The sequence below is a fragment of the Centruroides sculpturatus genome, unplaced genomic scaffold (assembly GCF_000671375.1).
Source record: "Centruroides sculpturatus isolate CEXI.00-Female unplaced genomic scaffold, Cexi_2.0 scaffold37, whole genome shotgun sequence".
Classification (NCBI taxonomy): Eukaryota; Metazoa; Arthropoda; class Arachnida; order Scorpiones; family Buthidae; genus Centruroides; species Centruroides sculpturatus.
This window is the reverse complement of record NW_019384346.1, coordinates 947,356-965,053: the sequence shown is the minus strand read 5'-3', so window position 1 is coordinate 965,053 and position 17,698 is coordinate 947,356. Positions and strand designations below refer to the sequence as shown.

The 17,698-nt window shown below is 25.0% G+C and overlaps 1 protein-coding gene across 1 annotated transcript in view; it reads left to right on the top strand.

The window, feature by feature from the left end:
* LOC111635643 (tubulin-specific chaperone E-like) overlaps positions 1–15,314 on the top strand; it is a 34,001-nt gene extending 18,687 nt beyond the window's left edge. The window contains exons 6-11 of the mRNA XM_023380666.1: positions 3,855–3,957; positions 4,052–4,227; positions 4,312–4,438; positions 8,172–8,321; positions 13,431–13,586; positions 15,291–15,314. Of these exons, the coding sequence (XP_023236434.1) occupies positions 3,855–3,957; positions 4,052–4,227; positions 4,312–4,438; positions 8,172–8,321; positions 13,431–13,586; positions 15,291–15,314 (736 nt within the window). The remainder of the gene's footprint in view (positions 1–3,854; positions 3,958–4,051; positions 4,228–4,311; positions 4,439–8,171; positions 8,322–13,430; positions 13,587–15,290) is intronic.
* Positions 15,315–17,698: the final 2,384 nt, after the last annotated feature.

Below are 17,698 nucleotides of genomic sequence, written 5' to 3'. Positions count from 1 at the left end.
TGAAGAATTAAAAGTGAAAGTGATCCTAAATTCTAAGTTGTTATCTACTTTGATATGTAAACATATGCATTACATGTAAACAAGAAAAATTGATTTTATAGCATTTTTTTTTTGTTGTTGAAAGATAATATAAGTGTGTTGATAAAATTTCAAGAAAGCCCAGAAGGGGTCAGCAGTCAAAAAATTTGAGCACCCTTGATTTAGTAGCACCTTTCTTAACAAGTATTGAAATAAATTGTTTAATGTGAGTCAATAAACAAAATAATGAGTAAATGAAGAATAACTGAAAAATATATGAAATAGTTTTTTAATTTATTTTTATAAATTATTGACTTCTTGAAAATTAGAAAGAATTTTAAAGAAATCAGTTTATTACAAATTAATCAATTGATTTCTTACAAAGTAATCAATAAATTTGTTAAAGTATGCATAAAATGTCCTCACACGTTATTAAGCAAATGACAAGGAAAATTAAAGAAATTAAATAGGATTATATTACATTAAATATATATTCAATCATTTTATTGTAATAAGATAATCTTGTTACAGGGGGTATTAACAAAAATAACAAGGATATTTATTTAAATTTTGTTACATTAGATTAATGTTACATAACATATTTACTATTCAATAATCAAGACCATTGTTCAGCTTATTTAAAATATAAATAAAAAAATCTATGAATCTTATACATCTTGCATATTGGTATATTGTCAAGATTAGATCGAAAATTTTATGATTAGCGTCAAACATCTTTAATTTTCAATTTATGTTGTGCTTCTTCAATAGCCGGACATACGATGAGAATATGATATATATTAAAAGATTCTGCTTTACACCAATAACATTTGTTTGAGAAGTCAATGTATATGTTACTAATCAGTAACAAATTATAATTAAGTCGAATTTGAATTAGCGTACGTTTAATATTTAATTTAGTGTTTGACATAATAATATTCAAATTTGACAGAAAATGCAACATATTCAGATACCAATAATGATAAGTCGAATTTAAAATGGAACCTTGATCTTTAACAATTGATTGAGATAAAGCAGTATTCATCATTAAAGAATATGCATATTTACAATTGTCTTCAGTTGAGTTGAGAAACAATATAGAAATACCAAAAGACTGCATAATTTTTAAAAATTTTTAATATCATGTATCATTTATAATAGATGAGTTTTTATTTTGGTTACTTATTAACTGAAATAGAAATTTAACTTGGAAAGAACAATTTTGATTAACCATAAGTCATTGTGATTTAGTTTTAGATATAGAAAAAGGGGTAAAGGAATCAGTACATACCAGTCCCTCCGAAACATAGCTATAGGTCAAGGAATATTGATCCAATAATATGCAATCACCACAAAGTTTAGGTTTTGACCTTCTTTCCTTAATTCATATAAAAAAGGAAGTAGTTGTTTACGTTGTAGTCTAGATATCTTGGTAAGATCCTGTGATATTTGAGTATCTTTCCAATCATTCAATAAATTTTGCTGTTTCATTTTAATAAAACTCGAATATACGTAATCTCGAATCTTAATATTTTTAAAAATTAACTTAATAGTTGGATATTTTGATTTAGTCATTGGAATTACCACTATAAAATCGTCCAGAGTGATTTATTGTAGTTTTAATGTTAAATTAACTAAATTATAAATTTCTAATTTGGTGGGACTTATTTTACTAGGATATCTATATAATATTATATTATTATGATGTTGTTCATTTACNCATTTTAATAAAACTGGAATATACGTAATCTCGAATCTTAATATTTTTAAAAATTAACTTAATAGTTGGATATTTTGATTTAGTCATTGGAATTACCACTATAAAATCGTCCAGAGTGATTTATTGTAGTTTTAATGTTAAATTAACTAAATTATAAATTTCTAATTTGGTGGGACTTATTTTACTAGGATATCTATATAAAATTATATTATTAGGATGTTGTTCATTTACCAGATAATCCATTTGATATTGCATTTTTTCATTTAAATTAACCAAATTATAAATTTCTAATTTGGTGGGACTTATTTTACTAGGATATCTATATAATATTATATTATTATGATGTTGTTCATTTACCAGATAATCCATTTGATATTGCATTTTTTCATTTTCCATTTTCAGATTAACGATTTGTTGTTCAAGATTAGTAATTTGAGAGTTCATTTTTTTATTTTGCTCTTTAGTTTCTTGGACACTATTATGAATCAGGTCCAGTTCTTCTTTGATAGATGTCATTTGATTGTATTTGACATATTAATTAATTCGGAAATTTTATTTTATAATGCTGTAGTTGATATGTCAGATGAACTTTTCAGATTATCTGATGAAGAAAAAAAAGGTTCAATTGTCTCACCTGAATATTGTGAACTTTAAAGTGTTGTTTCCGGATTTAGTCCAGTATCTGCAGTAGTTGATTCAGGGGAGATCTTTTTGGCATATGTATTGTATTCTGTTATAAGTCTAACATTAGATGACGATGAAGTTTCCTTACTATTATCTGATTTGGTTCGGTGACTTGGAGGTTTTCCTCTTTTTTTTGGAGAGCGTTGCATCTTAGTTATTGTTATTACAGTAGAGCGTTGATTATCCGAATCAATTGGGGACTGGGGTTGTTCAGAAAATCGATATTTCGGATAACCAATTATGTATGAAAAAATATATTAACCTATTCCATGTTGAAATTTTTCTCTGTTGCATGTCGCTTTGCATTGAATTTTTGTCGATGTTAAGCCTAATGAAGACTATTGTATCATTAAAAATTATTTTTTTATTTTCTATGAACAAAATAAATATATTGAAAAATATAAAAACAATAAAAAATTATACTTCAGAAGTTAATTTAGTATCAAAAACATAAAATATTTGAGTAGCCCAAGACATAGCCAAAGATTGCAGCGCCACAGCACTGGCAAAAATTTAAATTTGCCGGCTGGAATTCTTTCGGATAATCGACGCTCTACTATATCTCTTCTAATAAATTTAAAATTCTTTAACTCTAATAACCCATGCAAGCAAATAAACCAATAAGTATTTTTGGCATTTAATATTCAATATTTCCACTATATCGAAGTACGCAGAAAATCATGCCAACAGCTCCAATTGATAGGTGCACCCCCTATTACATTAAATATTATGAAATGGAAGAAATCAATATAAAAAGATTTTATAATAATCAAATGGAAATTTGGATTCTTAAGTTATCTGAAGCACCTATATTCTGCTATAAAAAACTATCATATATTATTAAATCAATATTTACTTAAGATCTGCAAATTTCAAAAAATATACAAACTTATAATAATTTAAACCTCTTTTGTAAAAATATTTAAGAGTTAACAAATTTTTTATTATTCTATAATGTCACTAAATAATTCATAAATGTAGTATTCATAATGCTGTATTGTATGAGGCGATTGAGTATAATGTTTACTTGGCAATGCAGCAAGGAGTTTCAATTGTTTTCTCCCAAATTTGTAGTAAATAAATGTTCATAATTTAAAAATTCTCTTGATCTGTAATAGAGCAGTAACTAGCATGCTTTGTTCACAGTATTTCTAATTGTATTCTTCACAATTAAATTTTTTGTTTAATAATTTTGTGTATTGAAATATATTTTTTAAAATAACTACAGCATATATTATTTTCTGCTTTTGATAAATGAATATATAAGGATACAAACCTTTATAGATCAATAAATATTTGACTTATAATAAAATTGGTAATTTGTTTTATTATTTATATTGTACAATGTTTTACATATATATATTATATTAAACTATCTATTGATTGTTTAATTGAATAAATTTCCTTTTAATTTTGTTTATAAAATATTTAGTGAAAACAAACTGTTAATTCCTGAAAATCCAATTGAACTTAAGGCAGCATTTAGAACTATAAAAACATTAATTCTGAACAAAATGTCCTATAATTGGTCTCAGGTAAAAAAGTAGAAATATTTTATTTAAATTAATTAGTTTATTTATTAAAATTAACAATTAAATTATATTGACATACAAGTCATGTATTTTATAGATTATGGAATGTGCAGTAATGTGGCCAGATGTTGAATATTTAGATTTATGGTCTAATAGAATTTCAGATATAACAGAAATACCTACTGATATATTTATGTATCTCCAATCATTGAATATTTCTGATAATCCGATTGGGAATTGGGAAGAAATAAATAAGTTAGGAAAGCTTCCAAGGTTTGAATTAATTTAAATTTTGTGATTTTATGGTATGAAAATTGTAGTAGTCTTATTTAATATGATTAATTTCATGTCATTTAGGTTAGAAAAATTAATTGCAGAAAATGCAAAAATATGTGGTATTACACTTCCAGCAACAAATTCTACAACAGAAGCATTATTCAGTAACTTGAAATGTCTCTATCTAACAAATAATAAATTATCTGAGGTATGTATTTGTTTATGTTATTTCAACAATACTTTTTAATCTTTTGACTTTGGAAAATCTGATATGAATTTTGTTATAGTATATATATTTATTTAAATTTGTTCTAAGTTATTTAAAATGAATGTGATGATATTTATATTGAATGATATAGTGAAATTTATTTGAAATTTATATAGTGAATGATAAAGTGAAATTTATTTAAATTGAAATTATAATATTTTATTTATTAAAAAATATCTAAATAAAAATATAAAAGTCAATTACATTCTTTATCAAATATAAATGCCATAATCTGCCAAAATATCTAATTTTGATCAAATATATTCATCTGAAAATTAAATATATTAATGCTAGAAATAATTTTTGTTAAAAGTAAATATATCATTAAATATTAATAAATAATTTATTATTATAAACAAAATTCATAAGATTAGGAAAAGAGTAGGTTAGACTTGAGTTATTTGGATTCCACAAGATCTTATATTCCAGCTAAGTATGTTGCTAGTCAAACTATTTTATTTCAGTTAAAATTAAAAAATTATTCACATTATAATGAAAAACTGAAACAGAATTATTAAAAACTGTATTAAAATGAAATTACAAATCCAAAACATAATGCATTAGTTCTGATTTATACTTATTATAGAAAGTATTAAGTTTCATCTGACAAAATATAATATTGAACATCAGGTACTCATTTAAAAGATTGCATTTGCACATATAAATAAATTGTAAACAAGCAAAATGATTTTAAAAAATTATTAAATTATATAAAATGTTTACTAATCTATTTAGCTATCAAATGAATGAATTGAATGTTTCTAATGACTTATTTATTTCAATTTGTAAAAGATGAGTTTTGCAAACCAAAATTTTTAATTAGAGAAAGATATTTTTTGAGAATAGTAAATGTCTTATTATATGTATAAAAGTTAAAAAATTAATGTATTGGATATGTTTGGGCAAGATTTTTAAAATTGCATATAAAGTTAATCATTCAATGGCACTTTGAGTATTATTTAATTTCTGCTGTATAAGTAACTTTTAGTAGATTTTTTTAAATAAATTTTTTTGTATAGTACAGTACATGTAAGTTTTGTTACAAATTTTATTTAACTTTATCTTATTTATAAAAGTTATTTTCACTTGATATGAACTGAAAAATTGTTTAAGTTGGTAATTATGCACTTAAGGAATGAATCTTGTTGAATTTTAATATAACTGTGATAATTTTGTAATTTATTGAAATTTGTTAAGTCATATGTTTGTGAACACAAGGGTGTAAGAAGAAGAAAAGAAGTGGAAAGATAGTTTTTGTCCACCATAATGAATGTATTAATCATTAATTCTACTTTTAAAACTGGTGTTTTTCATTGTATATTCTACAAAAGACCCCACAATAACTTATATCTATGTTGTTTGAATTCATTCTTGTTTTTGCACACTTTCCCAAATGTAACTGCTGTGTAAATTGTGCCTACATATTACATCAATATATCATTAATTTTGTACATTATAATAATTAATTGGTTTTAATACATCTTTGTATAAATTGAAAGAGAAAAACATAAATTAATAGGAAGTTTTGAAAAGTTGGAAAAACAGCATGCCTTTGGTATGAAATATCTTAAAGACAAACAAAAAGTTACAAACTAGCTGTTACCAAGGTAACAAAAAATGAATACTCAGGTAAAAAAATTTCTAATAAAATTTCTATCAATCAGGAGTACTGTTTTATGTTAGATTTGTAATTCCAGTATTACATAATTTTTAATAAATCTATTTACTTTGAATTAAAATGATAATAAAAAGAAAATGACATAATGGAAAAATCAATAGAACTAGGCAAATTTAAAAAACAAAATTATAATATTTTAGCTATTGCATTTAATCTATTTTTGTTATATTTTAAAATTACTATTTTAAATTATATGTGATGTTTTAAAAGAAGGTTGTAAATCAAAACTTATACAAGAAAGACATCTAGATAAATTATCCTCCAATATTATATATTTCAGCAGATTTCGTAATTTATTTGTTTTATATCATATTTGAATGCTACAAATATTAGTAAATGTTATTTTAGTACAAATTTGAGATATATTAATAATTAAATTTGCATTATATTATAAAATGCATGTGACAAAATTTTTATAGGAATTTTTTTAGATTTAGAATGCCTTTAAGATTAGTAAATTTTGTATTTATTCTTATATTCATTTTTAAATATTTAAATTCAGAAATAAATGAATTTAACAGCTATAAAATTTAAGAAATGTATATAACATTTTTACTAGCATTCTGAAGAAATTACATTTAGATTTATATATATTTTTTAGAATTATTTACTAAAATTCAATTACAATATTGTTAACTAAAAATTAACATATAACTGTAAATACTTTAAATAATAAAAATTTATATTTCTTTTAACATTAGTTTTGAATATTACTGATTGTTTTATTAATATTTCTAAATAGTATAACAACTCTATTTTTTATTACAAATTTGAATCTGTTAATAGAAAATATTCATAATATGTTTATTTAACTTTAAATAAACAAAATTATTCAGCAGTTCTATAAGTAAATATAAGATAAATCACTATCAAAAAGTCAAAATTATGCCTTAGAAATTTCTTGGAATTTTTTGTTTTTTTAATTTTACATAAACTAAAATTTATAATCTTTATTTTAAGTTCTAATTTTTATAATAATTAAAATTGCAAATAAAGCTCCCTAAAAACATGTCTAGAACATAGAAACAATTTTGATTCTATTCATAATTTTTTTTCATAATATAAATATAAAAATTTATAAATGTCAAATCTTTTGAAATGCCACAAAAAATATTTATAAATTGAAAAGAGAAGTAAACATTTAAAATTGGTAATTAAATTGTTTTAAGTTAATTGTGAAATTATAGTTTTATTTCATTTTCAGTTTCTAGTGATTTGAAATTACATAGAAAATAAGCTAAATTAATTTTATTGATAGAATTTATCTACCTTGTGGAAAAATATATTTAAATGGTTTTATATTATTATTATTTTGGGTTTAGTGGGTTATACTTGGTTCACACCAGTGGCTGTGTACTATGCCGGACCAGAATCCAAGCATTGCAACCAAAAACAAAAATTAAATAAGTGTGTCAGTGTCTGTATTCAGGAATTTCCTAACAATATGGCATGTATTCAATATAGTGGCCTTCTGTAGTGTGATGTATGTATTTCTATTCAATTGTAATGTTCCCAGGCTTTTGTGTAGTGTGTGGTATCACACCTGTGCAGGAGAGAATGACAGGTACAATAAGCACCCTATCTATCCTCCACAGATGCCTTATTTTCCGGGTGAGTTCTGTGTACTTGCTAATTTTTTCAGTGAATGTGTTTTGTATATTGTGAGTGTTTGGAATGGATATATCTTTATTGTGTTTATCAATGAGTGTGATGTCTGGTCTATTGTGGTAAATTGTTTTATCTGTGATTATGGCTCTATTATTATTTTAATGTATAATTTACATAATTTTCTTTCTTGAATAATTACGACATATAAAATCGATATTGTGATACTTCAATATTTATCAAAAACTTTATTTTGATATTGTTAAATATAATGCATATTATATGTATTAACTTAAAATATTTATAGATGTAATATTTAGATAAACAATATTAGATGTAATCTTATTTTAATTTGCTTCTTATACAATAATCTTAATTTTCATTTACTAGTGGAAAGATATAGCAGAATTATACAAATTGAAAAATCTTGAAGAATTAAAAGTGAAAGGAAATCCAGTAATGTCATTACAGACATTAGAAACATCACATCAATTTGTTATTGCCAAATTAGTTTCTTTAAAATATTTAAATGGATTAATGGTATGTAAGGTATTTTAAAATACAAATTTAAGATTATTAAGATACAGATTTTCAGCTCAAAATATATTGTGTTTTGATGGATTTTCAATTTCTATCAGTAATTAGTTTAAAAGAATGCTTTTGTGTATAGTTATTTAAACATCAAAAAGTCTAATACAGTAAACTAACTTAGTATCAAAATAAAAAATAGAAATAAATAACATGTATATAAAATATATATGTATACAATGCAATTTTGTAAATATAATTTATACACTTCAATGTGTTGATCACAACATATTTAGCAGAAATTGGAATTGGAAGTTCATTGTTAGCAACGAAAATATATGCTTATCATAAAATATCGATTTTAATAAAAAATTTTTGATTTTATTGGTTTCTTCAAATTATAATTTTTATGGACCACTAAAAATTCTCTGCAGAATAGAACCAATCTGTTAAACCACAGTTGAGAAATGTTAATTTAAGATATTTTCTTGAATTTTAAATTCTTTTCTAACTTAAAATAGACACCTTTAAAATAAAAAAAAAAATGGCAAGAATCAGTAAAACATTATTTCTTTAACATGAATTATTTATTATTTGATCCAAGTGGAGTTAGCTATGTAAAGCTTGCTATGAAATCATTATAGATTAAAAGTAGAATTATTGTTAAAATGAACTGAGATGAAACAATTTATTATTGTAATAAACTAACTGGAAGCATATCTTTTTTAATGATGTTATCAGAGACTATGAATTTGAATTCATCAGATTTATTGATTTAATATTTTTATATAACTAATTACCTACAGATTGGAGAATATTTAGAAACAGTCAAGTTTATAAATATTCTACATATTCATGAGATTTTACATAGAAACAATCAGTTGTTTTGTTGGGCTGCTATTTTTAAATTGCAGACCTAAACATTCTTACTATCATCCATCTGTCCATTTTTTATTAATCGCAAGAATTGAATTAGATAGATGAAAATTGAGATCAGATACAGAAAGTTTAGGGGCTGAAGGCCCTAATTCATATATGAACTTCCAGTCTGGACTACTAGTCATGCAATTTAAATTCAAAAGTTTCTTGAGAACAGAGTTGGTTAGATGAAAATCAAGACCAGATATGAAAAACATATTTTAAAATTAAAATATGATTAAAAATTGCAGCCCTGAGTTATGACAATGTCATAATTCAAGGCTGAATAAGTAATTGCTCATTTTATACTAAAACAAGGAGAAAATTGTACATCACTCCCATACAATTAACAATTAAATTCTTTGCATCAATCATAATTTTATCTTGCATTCAATGAAATAGTTTTTAAAGTTTACATGTGAAAGGAATGATCAATTTTAAACAAAATATTGAAATTCTAAAGATTAAAGTAATTTAAGTAGCAAATTATGTTTTATATTCATGTAAACTTGAAGACTTTTTTCATATATATCACTGTTAAAAGAAACAAGAGATAGCATGTAAACATTATATCTTATCTATATTACAAAAATTGTATTATTTAATTAAAAATTAATTAAAACTTGAAATTTTCTGAAACTTTAAATTTGTGACTTTCAATAATATATTATTTTAATTTAAAAACATATTTGCAATTTATAATAATTATATATTAAGTAAGTAATGTTTATTTGTATTAGGATTTAACCTGTTACCCTGTTAGGCATTTCAAATATTAATCAATCATAATCATCTCATAACACATTAATTCCTTATGATACATCTTAACTATTTTGTTAACATAGATATACATAATCATTAATATAAACTAAAACATATTATATAACTTGATTACAAAGATTTTAACAAAATGTTTAATTAAATAATTAGTTACAATTCTGCTGTATGAGAAGAAATTTGTACTTGATATTTACATTGATGGTCATATTCAACACATAGAAGTAACATCCATTTCGTAACTATAGTACTTCTTTAAAAAAACAACAAACGTTATACATTTGGGAAAATCCCTACAACATAACAGATTATTGTATCAACTCTGTTTAAATTTAACTGTCGCATTCTTATAACATTTTTAAATTGGTACAATTCCAGTACTGCCATTAAGTTACTCTAGTTCTTATATGGTTTTTAATCTCCTGTTGTGATTGTTTAACATTAATATTTATTCCAAAATTCTCTTTGAAATCTCTGTTCATTGACCTTTCCTCTCAACTCCCAATTTTGGTCAGAGTGAAAAACATAAGCACCTGCAGTATATTTACTTTTTCTGTATACCCTTCTAGTATTAATTGCTTCAGAAAAATAAACTGATTTGTTCATGTCTAATACCTCCATTCAATAAACATGATCTAAAGCAAATTGAAACCTCCACCAGTCTTATACATCTTGCTAATTACTACAGTATGCTTTCGTACTGGAAATTCCTTGACTTCCATATGCATTTCATCTAACTTTGATTCTGTAAAACCCATGAAAGAGTAAAATTCCATGTATTCACTGAAGACAAACACCAAGAAGTTTTTCCTGCAGACTTGAATGATCCAGAGTCCTTATTAGAAGTTACTATCATGCATTTTGTATTAATAAAAGGAAAATTCCTATTAATTTATCATTAACTAATTATATATCTATATTTCCAATTCCAATTGACCAATTCTAATTTCCTAGGTTTATAATTATAACATTTAAGTATCTGAGTCATCATTTGAATCCTTCAATATTAGTTCTAAGAACTTAGTCTATTCCTTCCTAAAAAATATTTAGTTGTATCACTTTATCTGAATTGGTATCGTATGTGAATATTTTGGATATAATAATCATCTCTAATAATTAATTTGTTTTCTTTTAATTTTTCTTGTTTAATTATAGTTTGCAGCTTTTTCCTTCTTAATCTAGACCTTTTGCATAAGTCTTTAGCTTTTATTGGGTTGTTCGGAAAGTAAGTTCGTTTTTTCCGTGGAAAAAAAGCAATATTCTTATGATAAATAAATATTTTATTGAATTATATGTTGACCATTTTGGTCAAATACTGTTCTCATCATTTCTGGTAGTAGCACGATTTCACATTCATAAAAGTTTTGATCGTTGCTTACAAAAAACCGATCCAAGTGATTTTTGACATTGTCATTTCAAGTAAATGTCTTACAGTTAAAAAAAATTGTACAGACCGGAACAAGTAATAATCTGAGTGTGCTCGATCTGGCGAATACGGTTGGTGTGATAGCACGTCCCATCTAAGTTATAACAGTTTCTGACGAGTTACCAAACTTGTGTGAAATTTGACATTATTGTGGTAAAACACTACACCTGTTTTTTTTATCAATTCTGGCCGGCTTTTTCTGTTTGATGATATTACGCAATTTGTTTACTCGAATGCAGTACACTTTCGAATCAATTGTTAAATTGTCTGGTAAAAGCTCCAAAAAAAATTTCCTTAATATCCCACCAAATAGAGCATTTCTCTTTAAGAACTCGTGGAATTCATATATCAAGCTTTGAAATGAAACCAATTTGTTTCAAGTACTCATAAACAGTTCAATTTGACAAGTTTAATCTCTTAGTGATTTCACGTGTTGTTATTCTGCAGTTTGCTTCAATCGGTACTTTTATTTTGTTTTCATTGGCTTCAATTGGCCATCCTTAACGTGGTGCATCTTCAATACTGAAATTGTGAGAACAAAATTTTGTAAACTAGTTTTGGCACTGTTGTTCTGTCAACACATCTCCACCATACATGTCACATGATTTTTTTCTTGCTTGAACGGCATTTTTAGTTTTTTGGTAATAAAAAAGCAAAATATGCTGAAGATGCTGCTTTCGATCTTCCATATTTGATGGGACACAAAAAAATAAACAATTGCACAAAAGCAAACAAAATTTTTTACAAATAAGCCATGAAATGCTAGCTGTCAAAATATATAATGATAATATGGTTTAGAATGAAAATGGCGAGAAAAATACCACTAATCCGTCTAATGGTAAAAAAACGAACTTACTTTCCGAACAACCCAATAATTTCCAAAATTTTTTCAACATCAAATTTCTATTGTACAAGGAATCCAATGTGATCCTCATAATAAGGTTAGTTCCATTATTATTTAACCTGGCTATGCTTTTTATAGAGCTATTTTTAATTCTCAAATCCTCTTTAATGAACTGATGGATTTCCCAACATAATCAGTTGAAATAAATGGAAAATTAATAACTGCAATATTTTTATTCGTTTTCTCATTTGTTAATTTATCTAACTCAAATTCAACCATACCTTTTAAAAGGCTATTGTTTGTGAATAATGCATCTATTTCTTCCATTTTCTGTGACAAATTCACTAGTTCTTTTTGAAAATGCTTATTTTCTTCCTTCATTAAATTAAATTCTGTCTTGATTCCCTGTATTTCTCTACTAAGCTGTGAAAAGTCATTTTGTATAAGTTCATATATTGATTTAAGTGTGTATTGTGATTCTTCCTGTACCAGGGGATCCTTATCCCTTAATGTTTCAAAGTATTCAGGTATTTTCTTAAGTCTTGTGGTTTTGAAACTATCTCTATCGGAATCCTCTTCAATTGGAAAGTATTCTTCATGTAATAAATCTTCCAATTGATTTTCTTTGACTGTTTCTTTAAAATTTTTTTTTTGTGGCCTACCATACTCCCTCTTTTGCATGTCTATTTGACTCAAATGTTGGGGAGAACAGGAAAGAGGGCCTGGATTAGCTTCTATTCCAGCAATTAATAATAGGCATATGATTAATACCAAGATTAATCTATTAACAAATAACCACATCCTTAAATCTAGCAAAATCAAATTACTGATACTTTCTGGTACATAATTACACTGTAGTTAAGCTGCACTGAAAAGTTCACCAACACCTTCAATGACCAACTCACACCCCAATAATTATATATTTTAATATATATAATTTAATCATATAGTCATATANTAAGCTGCACTGAAAAGTTCACCAACACCTTCAATGACCAACTCACACCCCAATAATTATATATTTTAATATATATAATTTAATCATATAGTCATATATATATATATATATGGCTAAATTAATATAATAACCTTTCCATACAAACTAATATAAAAAATATGTTATTAAATGATATAAATGAATTTTTAAAATTGTTAGATAACTAAAGAAGATAGAAGAGGTGCAGAATTAGATTATCTGAAAAAATATTGTGAGGAGTGGTTAAAATCTGGTGGTCACAGAGATCCTGAATTAAATAAACCAAGCTGTGAATTTTTAAACGAACATCCAACATATTTAAAATNAATACTTTTTGTAACATTTATGATTTTTCAAATATTCTCATTTACAAAATTTTTTATTTGTAATAAATACAATTAACTATTTTCCTTTGTTAAAACTTTGTAATTAAAAAACAATTCATTGTTAAACACATGTTTACTAGAACTTCTTTTTTCATCTCAACTCTCTCAAAACAAAATATAAATTTTTCCAATCTTTTCATACATTTTGTATAATTGTGTTACATTGGATAGACAGCATAATTATGTACAGAGTGCATGATGTAATATTTGCTAATGTAATATCTATTTGTTACAAAAAATTTTGACATACCATTTGATATCCACTAATAATATAAAACCAATGAATATCAAACTTAGTAATTATAATTTAACAACCAAATGGGACAAAGCTATAAATCTCAATTTATTTATTGTTAAAATGCACCAAAAACTTCACATTGGTATTGTATTTTTATTTGATTAAGTAGTAATCCTCAATCTATGCCAGATCAGTATTATTTAATTGCTATTTTTACAATTTTTATTGTGTAATAGATTAAAATATTCATAGTAATATATTATTTATATTTATAATTATATCACAGAATTACTTTTTAGTTTATCTTCTACAAACAATTGTTGGAAAGTTAAGATAATGAAAACATTAAAATCAGTTTAATTTTAGATTGCTGAAATTTATTAAAAATTTAAATATTTTTGAGAATCTATAGTTTTGCTCTCAGAAGAGTAAGTAGATTTTGAAATATTCTCTTCTATAAAATATATATGAATGAGTTTCAAAAAGTTAGAATGTGTTTTAGTGTATCTAAATACTTTAAAAGTTTTTGAAACTCATTCATATATATTTTGTAGAAGAGAATATTTCAAAATCTACTTACTCTTCTGAGAGCAAAACTATAGATTCTCAAAAATATTTAAATTTTTAATAAATTTCAGCAATCTAAAATTAAACTGATTTTAATGTTTTCATTATCTTAACTTTCCAACAATTGTTTGTAGAAGATAAACTAAAAAGTAATTCTGTGATATAATTATAAATATAAATAATATATTACTATGAATATTTTAATCTATTACACAATAAAAATTGTAAAAATAGCAATTAAATAATACTGATCTGGCATAGATTGAGGATTACTACTTAATCAAATAAAAATACAATACCAATGTGAAGTTTTTGGTGCATTTTAACAATAAATAAATTGAGATTTATAGCTTTGTCCCATTTGGTTGTTAAATTATAATTACTAAGTTTGGTATTCATTGGTTTTATATTATTAGTGGATATCAAATGGTATGTCAAAATTTTTTGTAACAAATAGATATTACATTAGCAAATATTACATCATGCACTCTGTACATAATTATGCTGTCTATCCAATGTAACACAATTATACAAAATGTATGAAAAGATTGGAAAAATTTATATTTTGTTTTGAGAGAGTTGAGATGAAAAAAGAAGTTCTAGTAAACATGTGTTTAACAATGAATTGTTTTTTAATTACAAAGTTTTAACAAAGGAAAATAGTTAATTGTATTTATTACAAATAAAAAATTTTGTAAATGAGAATATTTGAAAAATCATAAATGTTACAAAAAGTATTTAAGATATCTTCCATCTACCCAGATACATGTTTCTATCACTACTTCATTGATTGGATACACTGTCAAAAATTTTTATATTAAATTAAAATCTTCTTATATATTTTTCCAGAGCTGTAAACTAGATCCTATATGACTCTAAAGATATGCTTTTTAAAACTTTATATGAGACTTCAGAATGGTTTGTTTTGGAACATATGTTTACTGGATTTTTGCTCATCTTGATCTTCAAATATAATATAAAAAAGTTTAAATCTTTTTGTGTTTTGTTTCAAATTCCAATTCCAAAAGTTAAAAAAAATCGTAATATGCTTAAGTTGTTTTTTTTTTTTTTGTAAAATTTAAACTAGAATAATTTTGCTTATATGTGTGGGTAGCCAGAGGCAAGGCGGATGTCTTGCCTTTTTCTTGGCAACATTTTGGTGGAAACTACCCACTTGTCAGTGGATGGCTGGTTTACATTTTATGATCCCGACCTCTCAGGATTCTTTTTGTTGGGTCCGGTAAGGCGTAGGCAATAAACAAGTAAATGACAGCATTTAACAAAGAAACCAAAAATTTATTGGATAACAAATAAACTTACAATAACAAACAGAACACCAAAATACTTATCAAGATTCCCTAACTCTCAAGTACAAGTTAAAGGGGGGCTGAGAGAGAGTTTACACAATTTGTTATCATACCTCTTGGACACTTTCATGGAGGTTCAAATCCATTCTTTCTTTGATTTGATGCACAAATTAACAAAGTCACAACTGAGACTCCCGGATCGCACTTGACAAAGTCAATTTGGGGATATGGCTCCTTGGTGAATTCCTAGATGTCACTGATCTGGCATTCAGTGAGAGACTCCTCTGAGGGGAGGATAAATCAGCCTTATATTGGTTTGTCTTGGGAAAATAAGTCAGGTGATTAAATGTTGTCTAAAGCAGAGGTTACTTTACCAGGTGTTTAGGTCATAGGTGTCCCCAGGACCATAATAAAGTGAAGAAATCCAATGATAACCATAAACTTGTCTTGCAATATTAGCTTGACAATGTTTGGATGGGTGACTGTTTACATTCTTGAAGGAAGGTTATAAATTTCTATAGTTGTTGATGGGATATTCGATCTTCTTTCCCCGGGATAAGTTGTTTTAATGAGTCAGGTAAAAAAAATGAAGTGAAATACTTTGAAAATTAGAGGAGGAAAAAAATGTTTCTAAAATCCAGATCTCACACATGTTAAAGATACTTTACATAAATACAGTAAACCACCCTGTAACGCTGTTGATAATTCCATGTTATATGAATCCATATTGTATGAGTCACTTAGATTTTACAAATACGTGTGCCGGGCTGTAAACGGTTCACATATTTGTAAAATCTAAGTGACTCGTACAACATAGAATTCATATAACACAGAATTATCAACAGTGTTATGGGGGTCTACTGTAATGCTAAATGGAATAATAAAAGGTTTGAGGTTTGTAGTCTAAATAAACTTTTAAAACATTAGTTTACATTGTGTATTATTTTTCTGCTATAATTTTCTCTTTCGGCTCCTTATATATACAGTAGACTCTCCCATATCTGGCCCTGCTGTATCTGGACTCTCCTTTAGCTGGACAAACAAAAAACAAAAAAAAATTTTTGAAAATATTGTACATTACTTTAAATCTTCAATACAGTATTTACAGTTTTTAATTTTTTTAAAATTAAGATTGCATTGAAGTTTGTAGAAGAGCACAATACAATAACCACCTCTGATGTGATAATGATGAGGCATTCGTGTGTGTAGCAGCTCATCAGTGAATTGAGAACAAAAAAAATAACTTTAACACAATAATTTTTAAATTAATCATAACTGTGATTGCCAAAAATAAGCATCAAAGTCAAAATAATCATTTTTTATACTTACCTCATACTGTAGGCATATATGTTACAGTCTTATTTAAAAATTATCACTCTCCCTTATCTGGATTTTTCTAATATTCAATCACTCTTCCCACATTAGTTTGGATATGTGAGAGTCCATTATATTGTAAAACATAGAATTGCAAAATTTAGTGATGAAACATGTACAATATTTTAATTTGGTAACTTTTATTATCATGATTTCATGTTAATTTTGAAAAATAGAATGTTAAAATATACTATTTTAAATATTTAATAAATTTTATTAAATATAATTTATTAAATGTAAATTGCTGTTTTATTTAATCTTAAAATAACAAAATATATTCTTAATTTTAGTAGTGTTTTTAACCAATAGAGTCTTAAATATCTAAATTATTAAATTAAATTAAGCATTTCTTATTTAAAGAAATTTAACAATATTATTTTGTTTCTCTCTCTCTCTGAAGATATGAATAAAATGATTATAATTTAAATTTTATCAACTACAAGAAAGCATATTTATGCTTTAATTGTTTATTTTTTTAAAGAAATGCTCAAAGAAGATAAAAATTAAATATAAAGTATTCTGTCAATGTTTGTTTTAAATGATTTGAAATAAGATACAGCAAATTCATAATTTCTT